The 17,235-nt window shown below is 63.8% G+C and overlaps 2 protein-coding genes across 2 annotated transcripts; one reads left to right on the forward strand and one right to left on the reverse strand.

Moving 5' to 3' along the window:
- Window positions 1-54: 54 nt before the first annotated feature.
- TRIM39 (tripartite motif containing 39) lies at window positions 55-12,705 on the forward strand. Its single transcript, XM_064473999.1, has 7 exons — window positions 55-2,213; window positions 4,078-4,173; window positions 4,261-4,491; window positions 7,078-7,100; window positions 7,251-7,372; window positions 7,474-10,726; window positions 12,560-12,705. The coding sequence occupies exons 1-6, from the start codon at window positions 1,800-1,802 to the stop codon at window positions 8,019-8,021; spliced, it is 1,434 nt and encodes a 477-aa protein (XP_064330069.1). The 5' UTR covers window positions 55-1,799; the 3' UTR covers window positions 8,022-10,726; window positions 12,560-12,705.
- Window positions 12,706-12,731: 26 nt separating this feature from the next.
- Window positions 12,732-17,079, reverse strand: PPP1R11 (protein phosphatase 1 regulatory inhibitor subunit 11). Its single transcript, XM_064474079.1, has 3 exons — window positions 16,523-17,079; window positions 13,508-13,616; window positions 12,732-13,398 (listed from the first exon to the last, which is right to left on the reverse strand). The coding sequence occupies exons 1-3, from the start codon at window positions 16,589-16,591 to the stop codon at window positions 13,253-13,255; spliced, it is 324 nt and encodes a 107-aa protein (XP_064330149.1). The 5' UTR covers window positions 16,592-17,079; the 3' UTR covers window positions 12,732-13,252.
- Between the last annotated feature and the right edge of the window lie 156 nt (window positions 17,080-17,235).

A 17,235-nucleotide genomic window follows, 5' to 3' on the forward strand; every position in this document is an offset into this window, starting at 1 on the left:
GACCCCGGCGCGGCCCCTCCTATAGGGTGACCCCTATAGGGACCTCGGCGCGGGCCGTCCTTGTGGGATGACCCCTACAGCGACCCGGAACAGCTTCCTCCAGGCCGGGCTTCCCCTATAGGGCCCCTTCCTATAGGTTCCCCCTCTATAGGGACGCCGGAGCGGCGGCGTCTTTGTGAGGGGTGTCCCCTGTGCCCCCCGTTTTCTATAGAGACTCTTTATAGGGGTCGTGGTGCAGCCTCTTCCCTGAAGGCATTCGCTCTGGGGTGCCTTTTCTATAGGGACGCCCCTATAGGGAGCCCACCCCTATGGGGAACCTGTTACAAAGCCCCTCCCTAAGCCGATTTCTCCATAGGGGCCCCAGTATGGAGCCCCGCCCCCAGATGAGGATTTCCTCTAGGGGCTTCTCCTATAGCAGCTGCTCTATAGGCCCCCCCCCGAGCTGCTGCTATAGGGGTTTCTGTGCAGAGACCGCCTTATAGATCCTATAGACAGTTGCCACCCACCCCGAGGGCAGATATTCCCCTATAGGGGCTCCTCCGGCAGCCCCAAAACATTCCCAAAAGGACCTGAAAGAGCCCCAAAAAGCACTAAATGGCCCCAAAAGGACCCTGTCATGGTGGAGGTGCCCCTTGGAACTGAATCTGGCTGTTTTCCCCCCCAAAAAAAGCGCTTGGGAATGGCGGCACCCGCACCTCGGTGTCGCTTCCCACCAAAATGACATCATCGCCTTGATGGAATCGAGCTGTTTTCTCCCCAGAACCACTTTGAATCCACGCCATCGCCTCAGTATTGCTTTGCACCAAAATGACATCATCACTTTGACAGAATCGAACTGGTTTGTCCCCAAAACATCTTGAAACCTGCGCGATCACCTCAACATCAATTCCTGCTAAGAAATAGCCCATCACCTTCATGGAATCAAGCTGTTTTCCCCTCAAAATGTCTTGAAACCCACACCATCACCTCATCGCTTTGATGGAATTGAGGTGTTTTACCCCCAAAACTTTTTCAGACCTGCACTGTCACCTCATCACCTTGACAGTATTGAGCTGGTTTTCCCCCAAAACCTCTTCAAACCTGTGCCATCACCTCACCACCTTGACAGAATTAGGCTGTTTTCACCCCAAAACCTCTTCAGGCCCAAGCATTCACCTCAGCATTGCTTCCCGCCAAAAACCCCCTCACCATCTTGATGGAATTGAGCAGTTTTCCCCTCAAAACATCTTGCAACCTGCAGCATCACCTCACCATCTTGAGGAATTGAGCTGTTTTCAGCCCAAAACCTCTTCAAACCTTCATCTTCACCTCAGCATCGTTTCCTGCCAAAAACCACCTCACCATCTTGACAGAATTGAGCTGTTTTCAGCCCAAAACCTCTTCAAACCTTCATCTTCACCTCAGCATCGTTTCCTGCCAAAAACCACCTCACCATCTTGACAGAATTGAGCTGTTTTCAGCCCAAAACCTCTTCAAACCTTCATCTTCACCTCAGCATCGTTTCCTGCCAAAAACCACCTCACCATCTTGACAGAATTGAGCTGTTTTCACCCCAAAACCTCTTCAAAGCTTCATTTTCACCTCAGCATCGTTTCCTGCCAAAAAACACCTCACCATCTTGACAGAATTGAGCTGTTTTCACCCCAAAACCTCTTCAAAGCTTCATTTTCACCTCAGCATCGTTTCCTGCCAAAAAACACCTCACCATCTTGACGGAATTGAGCTGTTTTCACCCCAAAACCTCTTCAAACCTTCCTCCCCTCAAACTTTGGGCGGGAAAACGAAGCCGCGGCGCCGCCATGTCGGGCGCTGACCCCCTGGAGACGCTGCAGGTGGAAGCGAGCTGCTCGGTGTGCCTGGAATACCTCCAAGACCCCGTCATCATCGAATGCGGCCACAATTTTTGCCGCCGCTGCATCACCCGTTGGTGGGCCGAGCTCGCTCGCGACTTCCCCTGCCCCGTCTGCCGTAAAACCTCTCGCCATCGCGCTCTCCGACCCAACCGACAACTCGGCAACATGGTAGAAGCCGCCCGGCAGCTTTGCGGGACCAAAAGGAAAGCCGGGGAGGAGAGTCGCTGCCAAGCTCACGGCCAAGCGTTCGCCCGGTTCTGTCGCGACGATCAAGCCCCCGTTTGCCTGCTCTGCGAGATCTCCCATGCCCACCGCGCCCACGCCCTCGTCCCCCTCGACGACGCGGCCCTCGAGTACAAGGTGAGGGGATGGCGGACGCCGAAACCTTCGTGGGGCGAAGGGAGCGTCCCCGAGCCTCATTTTTGGGCCCCCAAATCCAGCCCCGGGGGTTGTTTGTGGCGGGGTTTCGGCTGGGATTACTCCCATCTCTGTATTTAGGCCCAAATTCTTCCCCGAGACCCGTCTCGGGGTGGGTTTTGGCCGTGGTTTGTCCTCGTTTCCAGTCCCTGAGGGTGTTTGTGGAGGGGTTTTGGCCACAGCTCATCCCCCATCTCCTTTTTTAGCCCCAAACCCTCTCCCTGAGCCTGTTTCTGGAGGGGCTTTGGCCACAGACTCGTCGCCATTTCCTTTCTCAGCCACTGATGATGAGATTTAGCCCGAAACACTCTCCCTGAGGCCACTTTTTAGAGGGAATTTGGGCACCATCTCATCCCCATCTCCATTTTCAGCCCCAAACCCTCTCCCTCAGGCCATTTTTGAGGAGTTTGAGCACCATCTTGTCCCCATCTCTGTTTTCAGCCCCAAATTCTTCCCCAAGACCGTCCAGGGAGGGGTTTTGGCCACAGCTCTTCCCCATTCCCAGCCCTTGGTGATGAGATTCAGCCCCCAACCCTCTCCCTGAAGCTGTTTTTGGAGGGAATTTGGCCACAGCTTATCCCTGTTTCCATTTCCAGCCCTGAAATGATGGGATTCAGCCCGAAACACTCTCCCTGAGGCCACTTTTTAGAGGGAATTTGGGCACCATCTCATCCCCATCTCCATTTTCAGCCCCAAACCCTCTCCCTGAGGCTGTTTTTGGAGGAGTTTGGGTGCCATCTTGTCGCAGTCTCTTATTTTCAGCCCCAAATTCTTCCCCAAGACCATCCAGGGAGGGAGTCAGGGCCTGGTTCATCCCTGTTTCTGAACCCCTCGTGGAGGGATTTGGGCTGGATTAAGAATTCGGGGCTGGAGTTGGGGTTCAGGGCTGGATTAAGGATTCGGGGCTGGAGGAGGGATTTGGGGCCAGATTAAGGATTCAGGGCTTGATTAAGGATTCGGGGCCAGAATAAGGATTCGGGGCCGGAGGAGGGATTTGGGGCTGGATTAAGGATTCGGGGCTGGATTAAGGATTCGGGGCCGGAGGAGGGATTCGGGGCTGGATTAAGGATTCGGGGCCGGAGGAGGGATTCGGGGCTGGATTAAGGATTCGGGGCTGGATTAAGGATTCGGGGCCGGAGGAGGGATTCGGGCCGGAGGAGGGATTTGGGGCTGGATTAAGGATTTGGGGCCGGAGGAGGGATTTGGGGCTGGATTAAGGATTCGGGGCTGGAGGAGGGATTCAGGGCTGGATTAAGGATTCGGGGCTGGATTAAGGATTCGGGGCCGGAGGAGGGATTCGGGGCTGGAGGAGGGATTCGGGGCTGGATTAAGGATTTGGGGCTGGATTAAGGATTCGGGGCCGGAGGAGGGATTTGGGGCTGGATTAAGGATTCGGGGCCGGAGGAGGGATTCAGGGCTGGATTAAGGATTTGGGGCTGGAGGAGGGATTCAGGGCTGGATTAAGGATTCGGGGCCGGAGGAGGGATTCGGGGCCGGAGGAGGGATTCAGGGCTGGATTAAGGATTTGGGAGTGGAGGAGGGATTCGGGGCTGTATTAAGGATTCAGGGCCGGAGGAGGGATTCAGGGCTGGATTAAGGATTTGGGAGTGGAGGAGGGATTCGGGGCTGTATTAAGGATTCAGGGCCGGAGGAGGGATTCAGGGCTGGATTAAGGATTTGGGAGTGGAGGAGGGATTTGGGGCTGGATTAAGGATTCAGGGCCGGAGGAGGGATTTGGGGCCAGAGGAGGGATTCAGGGCAGGGGTGCCCCATCCCGTCACCCACCGCCTCCCTCCCGCCCCGGCAGGAGAAGCTGCAGCGCTGCCTGGAGCCGCTGGAGCGGAAGCTGGAGGCAGTCGCCGGCTGCCGAGCGCGGGAGGAAAAGAAACCGAGCGAGCTGAAGGCAGGTCGACAGCGCCGGGGGACGCCGGGGGGAGATCCCAGCGCGTCCCGGCGCTCACCGGTGCCTCTTCCCGTCCCGTCCCGGCAGAGGAAGGTGGCTCTGCGGCGGGAACGCATCGCCCAGGAGTTCGAGGAGCTTCACGAGCTGCTGGAGGAGGAGGAGCGGCTGCTGCTGCGGCGGCTGGAGGAGGAAGAGCACGAGATCCTGCAGCGGCTTCAGGCCAACCTGGCTCGGCTCGGGGAGCAGCGGCGGGTCCTGGCCGCCCTCGTGGCCGAGCTGGAGGAGAAGTGCCTGCAGCCGGGCGCCGAGATGCTCAAGGTAAGGCGGGAGCGGGTGGGTGAGCGCCGGGGGTGGGATCCGCGGCGGCGATGGGATGGGACGGGTTTGTCGCTGGGGGTGGGATAGGATCGGGTTCGGGGACGGGATCCTCAGGGATGGGATCCTTGGGGACGGGATCCTCAGGGATGGGATCCTCAGGGATGGGACTGGTTTGGGGGATGGGATCCTCAGGGATGGGATTGGTTTGGGGGACGGGATCCTCAGGGATGGGATTGGTTTGGGGACGGGATCCTCAGGGATGGGACTGGTTTGGGGACGGGATCCTCAGGGATGGGATTGGTTTGGGGACGGGATCCTCAGGGATGGGACTGGTTTGGGGACGGGATCCTCAGGGATGGGATTGGTTTGGGGATGGGATCCTCAGGGATGGGACTGGTTTGGGGATGGGATCCTCAGGGATGGGATCGGTTTTGGGGATGGGATCCTCAGGGATGGGACTGGTTTGGGGATGGGATCCTCAGGGATGGGACTGGTTTGGGGACGGGATCCTCAGGGATGGGATTGGTTTGGGGATGGGATCCTCAGGGACAGGATCCTTTGGAACAGGATCAGTTTTGGGGACAGGATCCTCAGGGATGGGATTGGTTTGGGGACGGGATCCTCAGGGATGGGATTGGTTTGGGGATGGGATCCTCAGGGATGGGATTGGTTTGGGGATGGGATCCTCAGGGATGGGACTGGTTTGGGGACGGGATCCTCAGGGATGGGATTGGTTTGGGGATGGGATCCTCAGGGATGGGATTGGTTTGGGGATGGGATCCTCAGGGATGGGATTGGTTTGGGGATGGGATCCTCAGGGATGGGACTGGTTTGGGGATGGGATCCTCAGGGATGGGACTGGTTTGGGGATGGGATCCTCAGGGACAGAATCCTTTGGAACAGGATCAGTTTTGGGGACAGGATCCTCAGGGATGGGATTGGTTTGGGGATGGGATCCTCAGGGACAGGATCCTTGGGAATGGGATCAGTTTTGGGGACAGGATCCTCAGGGATGGGATCCTTGGGGATGGGAATGGATTTGGGGATGGGATCCTCAGGGATGGGATCGGTTCTGGGGACAGGATCCTTGGGGATGGAATCGCCCATGGGAATGGGATCGGTTCTGGGGACGGGATCCTTAGGGATGGGATCAGTTTTGGGGACAGGATCCTTGGGGATGGGATCCTCGGGGATGGGATCGGTTCTGGGGATGGGATCCTCGGGGATGGGATCCTCAGGGATGGGATTGGTTCTGGGGACAGGATCCTCGGGGGTGGGATCCTCGGGGATGGGATCCCCAGGGATGGGATCAGTTCTGGGGACAGGATCCTCAGGGGTGGAATTGCCCCTGGGAATGGGATCGGTTTTGGGGATGGGATCCTTGGGGATGGGATCCTCGGGGATGGGATCGGTTCTGGGGATGGGATCCTCGGGGATGGGATCCTCAGGGATGGAATCGCCCCTGGGAATGGGATCGGTTCTGGGGACGGGATCCTTGGGATGGGATCGCCCCTGGGGATAGGGTTGGTTCTGGAGGCGGGATTGCTGCTGGAACAGGATCAGTTATGGGGACGGGGTCACCCCGGGGGTCAGGATGGGTTTTGGGGACAGGATCACCCCCAGGATTGGGATCGCTGGGGAGGATTTGCTGGGGGGGGTGGGATCGCTGCCAGGAACAGGAACAGGGGAATGGGCTCTGCATCGGGACGGGGATCATGGCCGGGGACAGGATTCCCGGGGCTGGGATCGCTGTCGGGGGCCGGGATCGGGGCTGGCAGCACCAGTCAGGGCTGGGGTCCCCACGCTTGGGACCGATCCCACCCAGAGATCGACTTTGGAGGGATCTAGAGCACCTAAACCCCCTTTTTCCTGTGTTCCCCCCTTTTTCCCCCTTCCCCCCCTTTCCCCCCCTTTCCCCCCCTTTCCCCGCCCTTCCCCTCCCTTTTCCCCTCCCTTTTCCCCTCCCTTTTCCCCTCCCTTTTCCCCTCCCTTTTCCCCTCCCTTTTCCCCTCCCTTTTCCCCCCTTTGCCCGTTTTCTCACCCTTTTTTCACCCTTTTTCCCCTTTTTCACCCCATTTCCCCCCATTTTTCCCTGTTTCTCCCCCTGCTTCCCACCATTTCCCCCCCCATTTTTCCCCATTTCCCTCCCCCCGTTTTCTCCCACCATTTCCCCTCATTTTACCCCATTTCTCCCATTCCCCCCTTTTCTCCCCCCCTTTTTCTCCCCCCCCTTTTTCTCTCCCCCCTTTTTCTCTCCCCCCTTTTCCTCTCCCCCCTTTTTCTCCCCCCCCCTTTTCTCCCCCCCCTTTTTCTCCCCCCCCTTTTTCTCCCCCCCCTTTTCTCCCCCCCCTTTTCTCCCCCCCCTTTTCTCCCCCCCCTCTTTTCTCCCCCCCTCTTTTCTCCCCCCCCTTTTCCCCCCCCCTTTTTCTCCCCCCCCCTTTTTCTCCCCCCCCCTTTTTCTCCCCCCCCCTTTTTCTCCCCCACCCTTTTTCTCCCCCCCCCTTTTTCTCCCCCCCCTTTTTCTCCCCCACCCTTTTTCTCCCCCCACCCTTTTTCTCCCCCCACTTTCCCCCTCTCCCCCCTCAGGACATCAAGGACACCCTGGCCAGGTAAGAACCGCGCAGAGACGATCCCAGCTCCATTTTGGGGCCGAAAACCCGGGATCCGCTGGGGGCTGGGGGTGGGGGACACACACGCATCGGCCGACGCATCCCACCTCCCCCGCGGCGGGGGGGTGGGGTGGGGGGCGCTGCCGGCAGGTGCGAGGCGGCGGCGGCACCGCTGGAAGAACCCGCTTCCGTCCCCATCGAGCTGGAGAAAAACTTCTGCAGTTTCCCCCGCCAATATTTCACCCTCCGGAAAATCACCCGGCGCCTCATCGGTGAGGAAAGCCCCGCTTCGGAGCCGGGCTCCCCCCTCCCCGCGTTCCCCACCCCCAAAACCCCCCTCCCCGCTAATTTTCCGGTTGGTTTTGCCGTCCAGGCGAGGTGACGCTGGATCCCGACACGGCTCATCCCAACCTGGTTTTATCGGAAGATCGAAAAAGCGTTCGTTTCGTCGAAGTTCGACCTCGGGATTTACCCGACACCCCGCGGCGTTTCACCATCTACCCCTGCGTTTTGGCGGCGCAAGGTTTTACCTCCGGAAGACATTACTGGGAGGTGGAAGTCGGCGATAAAACCCACTGGGCTCTCGGCGTTTGTAAGGATTCGGTGAGTCGAAAAGGGGAATTAACGCCGTTACCGGAGACGGGATATTGGCGGGTCCGGCTTTGGAACGGCGATAAATACGCGGCGACCACCACCCCCTTCACGCCGCTGACGGTGCGGGTGAAACCCAAGCGGGTCGGGGTCTTCGTGGACTACGAAGCCGGAAAAGTGGCTTTTTATAACGTCACCGATCGCTCCCACATTTACACTTTTACCGATACTTTCACCGAAAAGATTTGGCCGCTTTTTTATCCAGGAATTCGTGCCGGCAGGAAAAACGCGGCGCCGCTCGTTATCCGGTCGCCGACGGATTGGGAGTGAGGGGGAGGGCGGCGCCGGTGGGGTTCGGTTTGGTGATACCCGGGCGGCACCGGGATCCGGCGCTCCGGAGGTTTGGTGCTGGGATCCGGTGATCCGGCACCGCTGGGGTTTGGCTCTCTGATATCCGGCACCATGGGGATCCGGCACCGCTGGGGTTTGGCTCTCTGATATCCGGCACCAGGGGGATCCGGTGATCCGGCACCGCTGGGGTTTGGCTCTCCGATATCCGGCACCATGGGGATCCGGCACCGCTGGGGTTTGGCTCTCTGATATCCGGCACCAGGGGGATCCGGTGATCCGGCACCGCTGGGGTTTGGCTCTCTGATATCCGGCACCATGGGGATCTGGTGATCCATTACCGCTGGGATTTGGCTCTCCGATATCTGGCACCATGGGGATCTGGTGATCCATTACCCCTGGGATTTGGCTCTCCGATATCCGGCACCACGGGGATCCGGTGATCCGGCACCGCTGGGATTTGGCTCTCTGATATCCGGCACCATGGGGATCTGGTGATCCATTACCGCTGGGATTTGGCTCTCCGATATCCGGCACCATGGGGATCCAGTCATCCATTACCCCTGGGATTTGGCTCTCCGATATCCGGCACCATGGGGATCTGGTGATCCATTACCACTGGGGTTTGGCTCTCCGATATCTGGCACTGCCAGAGTCCAGCAATCCACCACCACCGGGATTTGGCCCTTGCACATGCAGCACTACCGGGATCCAGTGATCCATCACTGCTGGGATTTGGCCCTTGGACACGCACCACCGCCGGGATCCGGTGCTCCGGAGGTTTGGTGCTCTCGTGTGCTGCCGGGATCTGCCATGCCAGAGGTTTGTGCTGGGATCTGGTGCACTGGCACAGACGGCGTTTGGCTCTGAGATATCTGGCACCGCTGGGATCCGGTGATCTGGCACCGCTGGGGTTTGGCTCTCCAATATCCGGCACTGCCGGAGTCCGGCAATCCAGCACCACCGGGATTTGGCCCTTGGCCATGCAGCACCGCCGGGATCCGGTGATTCATCACCGCTGGGATTTGGCGCTCTGACATCCAGCACCACCAGGATCCGGTGATCCATCGCTCTGGGGATTTGACTTGTGGACATGCAGCACCGCCGGGATCTGGCGCTCCGGCACAGACGGCGTTTGGCTCTCCAATATCCAGCACCGCTGGGGTTTGGCACTCTGAGACCTGGCACCACCGGGATCCAGTGATCCATCACCGGTGGGATTTGGCTCTTGGGCATGTGGCGCCGGTGGGATCCAGTGATCCATCGCCGCCGGGATCCGGTGATCCATCACCGCTGGGATTTGGCTCTTGGGCATGTGGCGCCGGTGGGATCCGGTGATCCATCGCCGCCGGGATCCGGTGATCCATCACCGCTGGGATTTGGCTCTTGGGCATGTGGCGCCGCCGGGATCCGGTGATCCATCGCCGCCAGGATCCGGTGATCCATCACCGCTGGGATTTGGCTCTTGGGCACGCGGCGCCGGTGGGATCCAGTGATCCATCGCCGCCGGGATCCGGCTCACCAACACCAGGCTCCCGGCACCGGCTCTGCGGCAGCAGGCGTAGGTGTGTGGCAGGGCTGTGTGGGTCTGTCCCCCACCCCGCCCCCGTGTGTCCGTGTGTCCCTCTGGCCATGTGTCCGTCCGTGTCCCTCAGCATCTCCCCATGTCCATCTGTGTCCTTCTGTCTGTCCCCGTGTCTGTGTCCTGTCTGTGTCCCCACATCTGTCCTTCCACGTCTGTCTGTGTCCCCATGTCCATCCGCGTCCCTTTATGTCCCTCTGCGTGTCCCCATGTCCGTCCGTGCCCCCACGTCTGTCCCCCTCTCCCTCCATGTCCTTCCCCACCCCCACATCCGTGTCCCTTTATGTCCGTGTGTCCCCAGGTCCCTCCACATCCCCACGTCCATCCATGTCCCTTTATGCCCCTCTGTCCCTCCGCGTCCCCATGTCCGTCCGTGTCCCCACATCGTCCATGTCCTCCCATGTCCATCCACGTCTCTTTATGTCCCTCCCCGTCTACGTGTCCCTCCCCATGTCTCCTTCCCGTGTCCCTCCCCGTCCACGCGTGTCTCTCCCCGTGTCCCCCCCCGTCCACGCGTGTCTCTCCCCGTGTCCCCCCCCGTCCACGCGTGTCTCTCCCCGTGTCCCCCCCCGTCCACGCGTGTCTCTCCCCGTGTCCCCCCCCGTCCACGCGTGTCTCTCCCCGTGTCCCTCCCCGTCCACGCGTGTCTCTCCCCGTGTCCCAGCGCGTGTCCCTCCCCGTGTCCCTCCCCATCCACGTGTTCCCGCCTCCCTCCCATCCCCTCCCCGCCCTCGCGTGTCGGGCCCTCCTCCACACCTCGCACACGCCTGCCACACGCCTCCCACACGCCTAAACACGCCATGGCCCCCTCGGGGCTCCCGCAACGGGGCCCGCTGGCGCGGCTGGCTCGCGAAACGTCGTGCCCGGCCTGCGGGCAGCCGCTGCGGGACCCCGTCCTCTTCGCCTGCAACCACAGCTGCTGCCGCCGCTGCCTGCCCCCCGCCCGCCCCGGGGAGCCCCCCGCCGCCGTGCCCTGCCCCCGCTGCCGCCTGCCCTGCGCCCCCCGCCGCCTCCGCACCCCCGTGGCGCTGGCCGTCGAGAGCCGCATCGCCCAGCGCCTGGCTCGGGGAAAGCCCGGGCTGCCCCGCCGCCCGCAGCGCTGCAGGTAACGGGGGGCTGGGGGCGGGGGGCATTTGGGGGGCCTGGGGGTCCCTGAAGGGGATTTCAGGGTCCTGGGGGATGGATTTGGGAGATCCAGGGGAGGGTTTGGGGGACATGGGGGGTCCCGGAGGGGGATTTCAGGGTCCTGGGGGATGGGTTTGGGAGAGCCAGGGGAGGGTTTGGGGGACCTGGGGGGTCCCGGAGGGGGATTTCAGGGTCCTGGGGGATGGGTTTGGGAGAGCCAGGGGAGGGTTTGGGGGACATGGGGGGTCCGGGGGATGTTGGGGGGACTGGGGGGACCTGGGGTTGATTTGGGGGTTATTGAGGGGGATATTGGGGGGACCTGGGGTGTCCCAGAGGGGGATTTCGGGGTCCTGGGGGATGGATTTGGGAGAGCCAGGGGAGGATTTGGGGGGTCTGGGGAATATTGGGGGGAGTCTGGGGGATGTTGGGGGGGATATTGGGGGGGATTTGGGGGACCTGGGGCATCCCAGAGGGGGATTTCAGGGTCCTGGGGGATGCATTTGGGAGAGCCAGGGGAGGATTTGGGGGACCTGGGGGGTCCAGGGAATATTGGGGGGGATTTGGGGGGACCTGGGGGGATTTGGGGGTTACTGAGGGAGATTTTGGGGGACCTGGGGGGTCCAGGGGATATTGGGGGGATTTGGGGGACCTGGAAGGTCCAGGGGGAATTTGGGGGACCTGGGGGTTCCCAGAGGGGGATTTCAGGGATCTGTGGGGCAGATTTGGGAGAGCCAGGGGAGGATTTGGGGGGGACCTGGGGGGGTCCAGGGGATACTGGGGGGGATTTGGGGCCCTGGGTGGGGATTTGGGGGACCTGGAGGGTCTAGGGGGGATTTGGGGGACTCAGGGCATCTGAGGGAACTTGGGGGACCTGGGGGTTCTGGCGGGGGATCTGGGGGACCCAGGAGGTCTGGGGGATTTGGGGGGATTTAGAGGACCTGGGGGGTCGGGGGGGGGGGGCGGGTGGGGGGATTTGGTGGCGATTTGGGGAACCCAGGGGTTCCAGGGGGATTTGGCAGACTTGGGGGGGGGGAACTGGGGGGACAGAGGTGTTGGGGGGGGAATTTGGGGGGCTGGAGAATTGGGGGGACTTGGGAGGAAACCCAGGCGTCGGGGGGGGGTGCTGGAGGAGAATTGGGGGCACTTGAGTGGGGTTTTTGGGGACCCAAGTGTTTGGGGGGCGAATTGGGGGGTGCTGGGGTCGAAACTCGGGGGTCTTGGGGGAGGATTGGGGGGGGGTGTCCCAGGGGTGCTTAGGGGGTGTCACCCACCCCTTTGGGGGTGCCGAGGGGGGGCACCCCGTGCCCCGTCCCTCACGTGCCCGGATGCAGAGTCCCCCCCGCGGCGGGGGAGGGGAGGAGGGGTCACACCCCGGATGACCTTGTGCCGCCGCCCCGGGGGGGGGGGAGGGGACGCCCAGGCTCACGTGCCGGGCGGGGCCCGATCCGGCCGGGTGACATTTTTGGGGGGTGACGGCACCTGTTTTGGTGGCGCTTTGTCCCCTCCGTCGGGGCCACGCCCCAGTCTGGCGGCATCTCCCCCCGCCCCCCCAAAAAAGGGGGCTTTACTCCCCTGCCAGCGGTTCCCCTCCCCCCCCAGGGGTCCCCCTCCCCCCCAAAAGGGTCATCCCCCCTAAAAGCTTTACACACACCCCAGGGTCCCCACCCCCCCCCCCCGCAAGGGGGCTTTAGCCCCCCCCCCGGGGCCCCCCTCACCCCCCAAGGATGTGTCCCATCCCCCCCCAAAAGGGCTTCACTCCCCCCTTTGGTGACACCCCCCACCTTCCTCTAACACCCCCTTTTTCTCCCCACAGCCTGGGGGCCCAGCTGCGAGCCGACGCCGCCCCCCAACCCCCAAAAGACCCCCCCGGAAGTGGGGGGGAACCCCCCAAAAGCCCCCCCCAGCCCCCCCCTTCCTCCTCCTCGCTGCCCCCCACCCAATAAAGGCCGGCTCCCCGCCCCCCCCCACGAGCGCCACGGCAACGGTCACAGCGGTGCCACCTTTAATGCCCACAGGTGCCATGGGGGGGGGGGGGGGGTTACCCCAAAATAGCCCCCCCAAACCGTGCGTGGGGCTGGGGGGGGGGGCGAGATGGTGCGGGGGGGGGGGGGGGCTCAGGCAGTGATATGTTGGGGGGTGTTGATTGGGGGGGGTCAGGGGTTGATATTTTGGGGGGTGGGTCCTCAGGCGCTTTGGGGGGGGGGGTCAGGCAGTGATTTGGGGGGGCTCAGGCGCTATGGGGGGGGCGAGCCCCGGGTTGATGGGGGGGCCAGCATCAAGCTGGGGGGTGGATTGGGGGGGGGGGGGGGGCTCAAGGCAAGAGTCAATATTTGGGGTTGGGGGTCAATAAGGGGGGGTCCTGGGGGGGTCCCCGGGGGTTCTGCGGGAGGGGAGGGGTGTCCCTCAGTGCTCCATAGGGGCTGGGGGTCCGGGGGTCAGTGCTTGGGGGCCCCCCCCACCCCCCGGCACGCCCCCCCCAGCCTCCCCTCGCTGCCCCCTCCCCCGTTTATGTCCCCGGACGCAGTGGAGGTGGCCGCAGCCTTCGTCCCCCCCCTCTCCTCGTCGTCGTCACCGCCTCCTCTTCCTCCTCCTCCTCCTCGCTCTCCGTCGAGCTCTCCCCGAAGGCCCGCGGCTTCTCGTAAATGCAGCAGCCTGAGGGGGGGGGGGGGGGGGGGGGGGCGTGGAAAGGGGGGGTCAGGGGATGTGTGGGGGAGTGTCGGGGGATGGGGGAGGGGTCGGGGGGGTCCCCAAGGCCACTCACACTTGGAGGAGCGGCGCCCCAGGTGCTCGTTGTCAACGGTGTCGCTCGACCACTCGACCTTCTTGTCCGGTTTCCGTTTGCGCAGTTTCAGGGTGAGGCTGCGGTTCTCCTGGGGAGGGGGAGGGGGACACGGTGGGCAACGACCCCCCACCCCCACCCCTCCAGCGACCCCTCCCGTGGGCTCTGACACTGCCTCTAAACGGCCCTGGTCATGTCCCCCGACGCTGCTCGTCTCCGACACCGTCCCCCAACAGCCCTGGTCGTGTCCCCCGACACTGCCCACCCCCCAACAGCCCTGGTCGTGTCCCCCGACGCTGCCCCTGTCCCCCAACGGCCCTGGTCGTGTCCCCCGACACTGCCCACCCCCCAACAGCCCTGGTCGTGTCCCCCGACACTGCCCCAGTCCCCAACAGCCCTGGTCGTGTCCCCCGACGCTGCCCCTGTCCCCCAACGGCCCTGGTCGTGTCCCCCGACACTGCCCACCCCCCAACAGCCCTGGTCGTGTCCCCCGACACTGCCCCTGTCCCCCAACGGCCCCAGTTGTGTCCCCCGACACTGCCCCAGTCCCCAACGGCCCTGGTCGTGTCCCCCGACACTGCCCCTGTCCCCCAACGGCCCTGGTCATGTCCCCCGACACTGCCCCTGTCCCCCAACGGCCCTGGTCGTGTCCCCCGACACTGCCCCAGTCCCCAACGGCCCTGGTCGTGTCCCCCGACACTGCCCCAGTCCCCAACGGCCCTGGTCGTGTCCCCCGACACTGCCCCTGTCCCCAACGGCCCTGGTCGTGTCCCCCGACACTGCCCCTGTCCCCAACGGCCCTGGTCGTGTCCCCCGACACTGCCCCAGTCCCCAACGGCCCTGGTCGTGTCCCCTGACACTGCCCCAGTCCCCAACGGCCCTGGTCGTGTCCCCCGACACTGCCCCTGTCCCCAACGGCCCTGGTCGTGTCCCCCGACACTGCCCCTGTCCCCCAACGGCCCCGGTTGTGTCCCCCGACACTGCCCCAGTCCCCAACGGCCCTGGTCGTGTCCCCCGACACTGCCCCTGTCCCCAACGGCCCTGGTCGTGTCCCCCGACACTGCCCCAGTCCCCAACAGCCCTGGTCGTGTCCCCCGACACTGCCCCTGTCCCCCAACGGCCCCGGTCGTGTCCCCCGACACTGCCCCAGTCCCCAACGGCCCTGGTCGTGTCCCCCGACACTGCCCCAGTCCCCAACGGCCCTGGTCGTGTCCCCCGACACTGCCCCTGTCCCCCAACAGCCCTGGTCATGTCCCCCGACACTGCCCCTGTCCCCCAACGGCCCCAGTTGTGTCCCCCGACACTGCCCCAGTCCCCAACGGCCCTGGTCGTGTCCCCCGACACTGCCCCTGTCCCCCAACGGCCCCAGTTGTGTCCCCCGACACTGCCCCAGTCCCCAACGGCCCTGGTCGTGTCCCCTGACGCTGCTCGTCTCCGACACCGTCCCCCAACAGCCCTGGTCGTGTCCCCCGACACTGCCCCAGTCCCCAACAGCCCTGGTCGTGTCCCCCAGTACTGCCCCTGTCCCCCAACGGCCCCAGTTGTGTCCCCTGACACTGCTCTTGTCCCCGACATTGTCTCCCAAGCCCCCCGGTCATGTCCTCTGACATTGTCCTTGTCCCCGACACCGTCCCCCCAACGGCCCTGGTCACGTTCCCTGACACTGTCCCCGTCCCCCAACAGCCCCAATCGTGTCCCGTGACACCATCCGTGTCCCCAACACCCTCCCTATCCCCGACACTGTCTCCCAAACACCCTGGTCATGTCCCCCGACATTGCCCCTGTCCCCGACACTGTCGTGTCCCCCCAAACAGCCTTGGTCATGTCCCCCGACATTGCCCCTGACCCTGACACTGCCCCCCCCAACAACCCTGGTCATGTCCCCCGACATTGCCCCCGTCCCTGACACTGCCCCCCCCCCCCCAACAACCCTGGTCATGTCCCCCGACATTGCCCCTGACCCTGACACTGTCGTCCCCCCCCAACAGCCCTGGTCATGTCCCCCAACGCTGTCCCTGACACTGTCCTCCCAACGGCCCTGGTTGCGCCCCCTGACACCATCTGTGAGCCCAGCACCGTCCCCAATGCTGGCCCCCCGACACTGCCCCTGGCCCCCCCGACACTGCCCCCCCCCCCCCAACAGCCTTGGTCATGTCCCCTGACGCTCTTCGTGTCCCCAACACCCTCCCTATTCCCGACACCGTCCCCTAAAGCCTTGGTCATGTCCCCCAAGGGCCCTGGTCACGTCCCCCGACACCCTTTGTGTCCCCGTCCCCCCCCAACTCCCCAACAACCCCACTTGTGTCCCCAGCCCTGCTCCCACCTCCGACACTGCGTGTTTCCCCCCCGCCCCCCCTGGCTCCGGTCACACCCCCTGACACTGCCCCTGCCCCCGCTCCTGTCACACCCCCCCCACATCCTTCCCTCCAAACCCCTCCCCCCCCCATACCTACAGCCCCCCATGGGATCTATAGCCCCCCCCGCCGGGTATTTACACCCCCCCATCAGGATCTATAGTCCCAGCTCCATACCTGTGACCCCCCCCCTCGGTATGTATAGCCCCTCCCCCGGGTATCTATAGGACCCCCAGGTACCCACAGCCCCCCCAAGGTACCTACAGCTCCCCCCCCCAGGGATCTATAGGTCCCCATGCTGGTTCCTATAGCCCCCCAGCCTATCTATAATCGCCTCCCAGCATCCATAGCACGCTCCTGGTATCTATAGGCCCCCCCCCAGGACCCATACCCCCTATGGGTATCTATAGCCCCCTCCCGGTATCCATAGCAACCCCCGGTATCTAAAGCCGCCGTATCCATAGGCCCCTCCCGCTATCTATGCCCCCCCCCCCCGGTATCCATAGGCCCCCTCAGCATCTACAGACCTCCCACCCGGTACCCATAGCAACCCCCAGTACCTATAGCCGCTCCCCGCGATCTATAGGCCCCCCTCCCGCTACCCATAGCCCCCTGTGCAGATCTATAGGCCCCGCTCCCTCACCGGCTCGGCGGCGCCGGTCTCGGTGACGGTAGCGGTACCGCAGCCGCCGCCGTCCGCCGCCTCCGCCATGGTCCCAGCCGGGCGGAGCGGTGCCCCGGGGAGGGGGCGTCGGTCCCGGTCCCGCTGCGGGCGGGGAGCGCCGGGAAGGGGGGGGTCCGGGGTGTCGGTCCCGGCCCCGCTGCGGGCGGGGAGCGCCGGGAAGGGCCGGGCCGGGCCGCTCTCGCCGCCGCCGCCGCCGCCCCGGTGCAGCGCCCACCGCCGTCCCCACCCCCACTTCCGGTCGCTGTCGGCGGCACTTCCGGTCGGTCCGACGTGTAACGCCGTCCCCCAAGAACGGCCGCGCTTCCGCCGTACAGCGAGGCAGCGCGCATGCGCGCAGCCCCCCGGCCCCGCGTTGGAACCAGGAATCAGTTGGCGGGGGGGGGGGGGAGGGCATATAGGGCTTGAAGGGGCATTTCGGGGGCGGGGGGCAAATAAGGAGCGACGAGGCAGTTTGGGGGGGCAGATAGGGCCTGAGGGAGTAATTCAGGGGCTGGGGAGGCAATTTGAGGGGGGGTCAGGTGGGGCATTGAGGGGCTGGGGGGGTAGCTGGGGGGGGATAAAGGCCATGGGGGCCAGTTCAGGGCCTTTGGGGGGGCAAATAGGGGCTGAGAGGGCAGCTGGGGGGGTGGGGGGCAGATAAGGGCTAAGGAGCAGTTTGGGGGGGGCAGATA

Source organism: Phalacrocorax carbo, chromosome 26 (genome assembly GCF_963921805.1).
Source record: "Phalacrocorax carbo chromosome 26, bPhaCar2.1, whole genome shotgun sequence".
Lineage (NCBI taxonomy): Eukaryota > Metazoa > Chordata > Aves > Suliformes > Phalacrocoracidae > Phalacrocorax > Phalacrocorax carbo.

Bases quoted from the DNA above. Each gene is read 5' to 3' on its own strand.
- TRIM39 (XM_064473999.1), top strand. From the start codon at position 1,800: ATGTCGGGCGCTGACCCCCTGGAGACGCTGCAGGTGGAAGCGAGCTGC. The intron at 4,174-4,260 runs GCAGGTCGACAG...CCGTCCCGGCAG, and splicing joins AGAAACCGAGCGAGCTGAAG to AGGAAGGTGGCTCTGCGGCG. The intron at 7,373-7,473 runs GTGAGGAAAGCC...TTTGCCGTCCAG, and splicing joins AATCACCCGGCGCCTCATCG to GCGAGGTGACGCTGGATCCC.
- PPP1R11 (XM_064474079.1), bottom strand. From the start codon at position 16,591: ATGGCGGAGGCGGCGGACGGCGGCGGCTGCGGTACCGCTACCGTCACC. The intron at 13,617-16,522 runs GTGAGGGAGCGG...CCCCCTCCCCAG, and splicing joins AGACCGGCGCCGCCGAGCCG to GAGAACCGCAGCCTCACCCT. The intron at 13,399-13,507 runs GTGAGTGGCCTT...CCCCCCCCTCAG, and splicing joins GGGGCGCCGCTCCTCCAAGT to GCTGCTGCATTTACGAGAAG.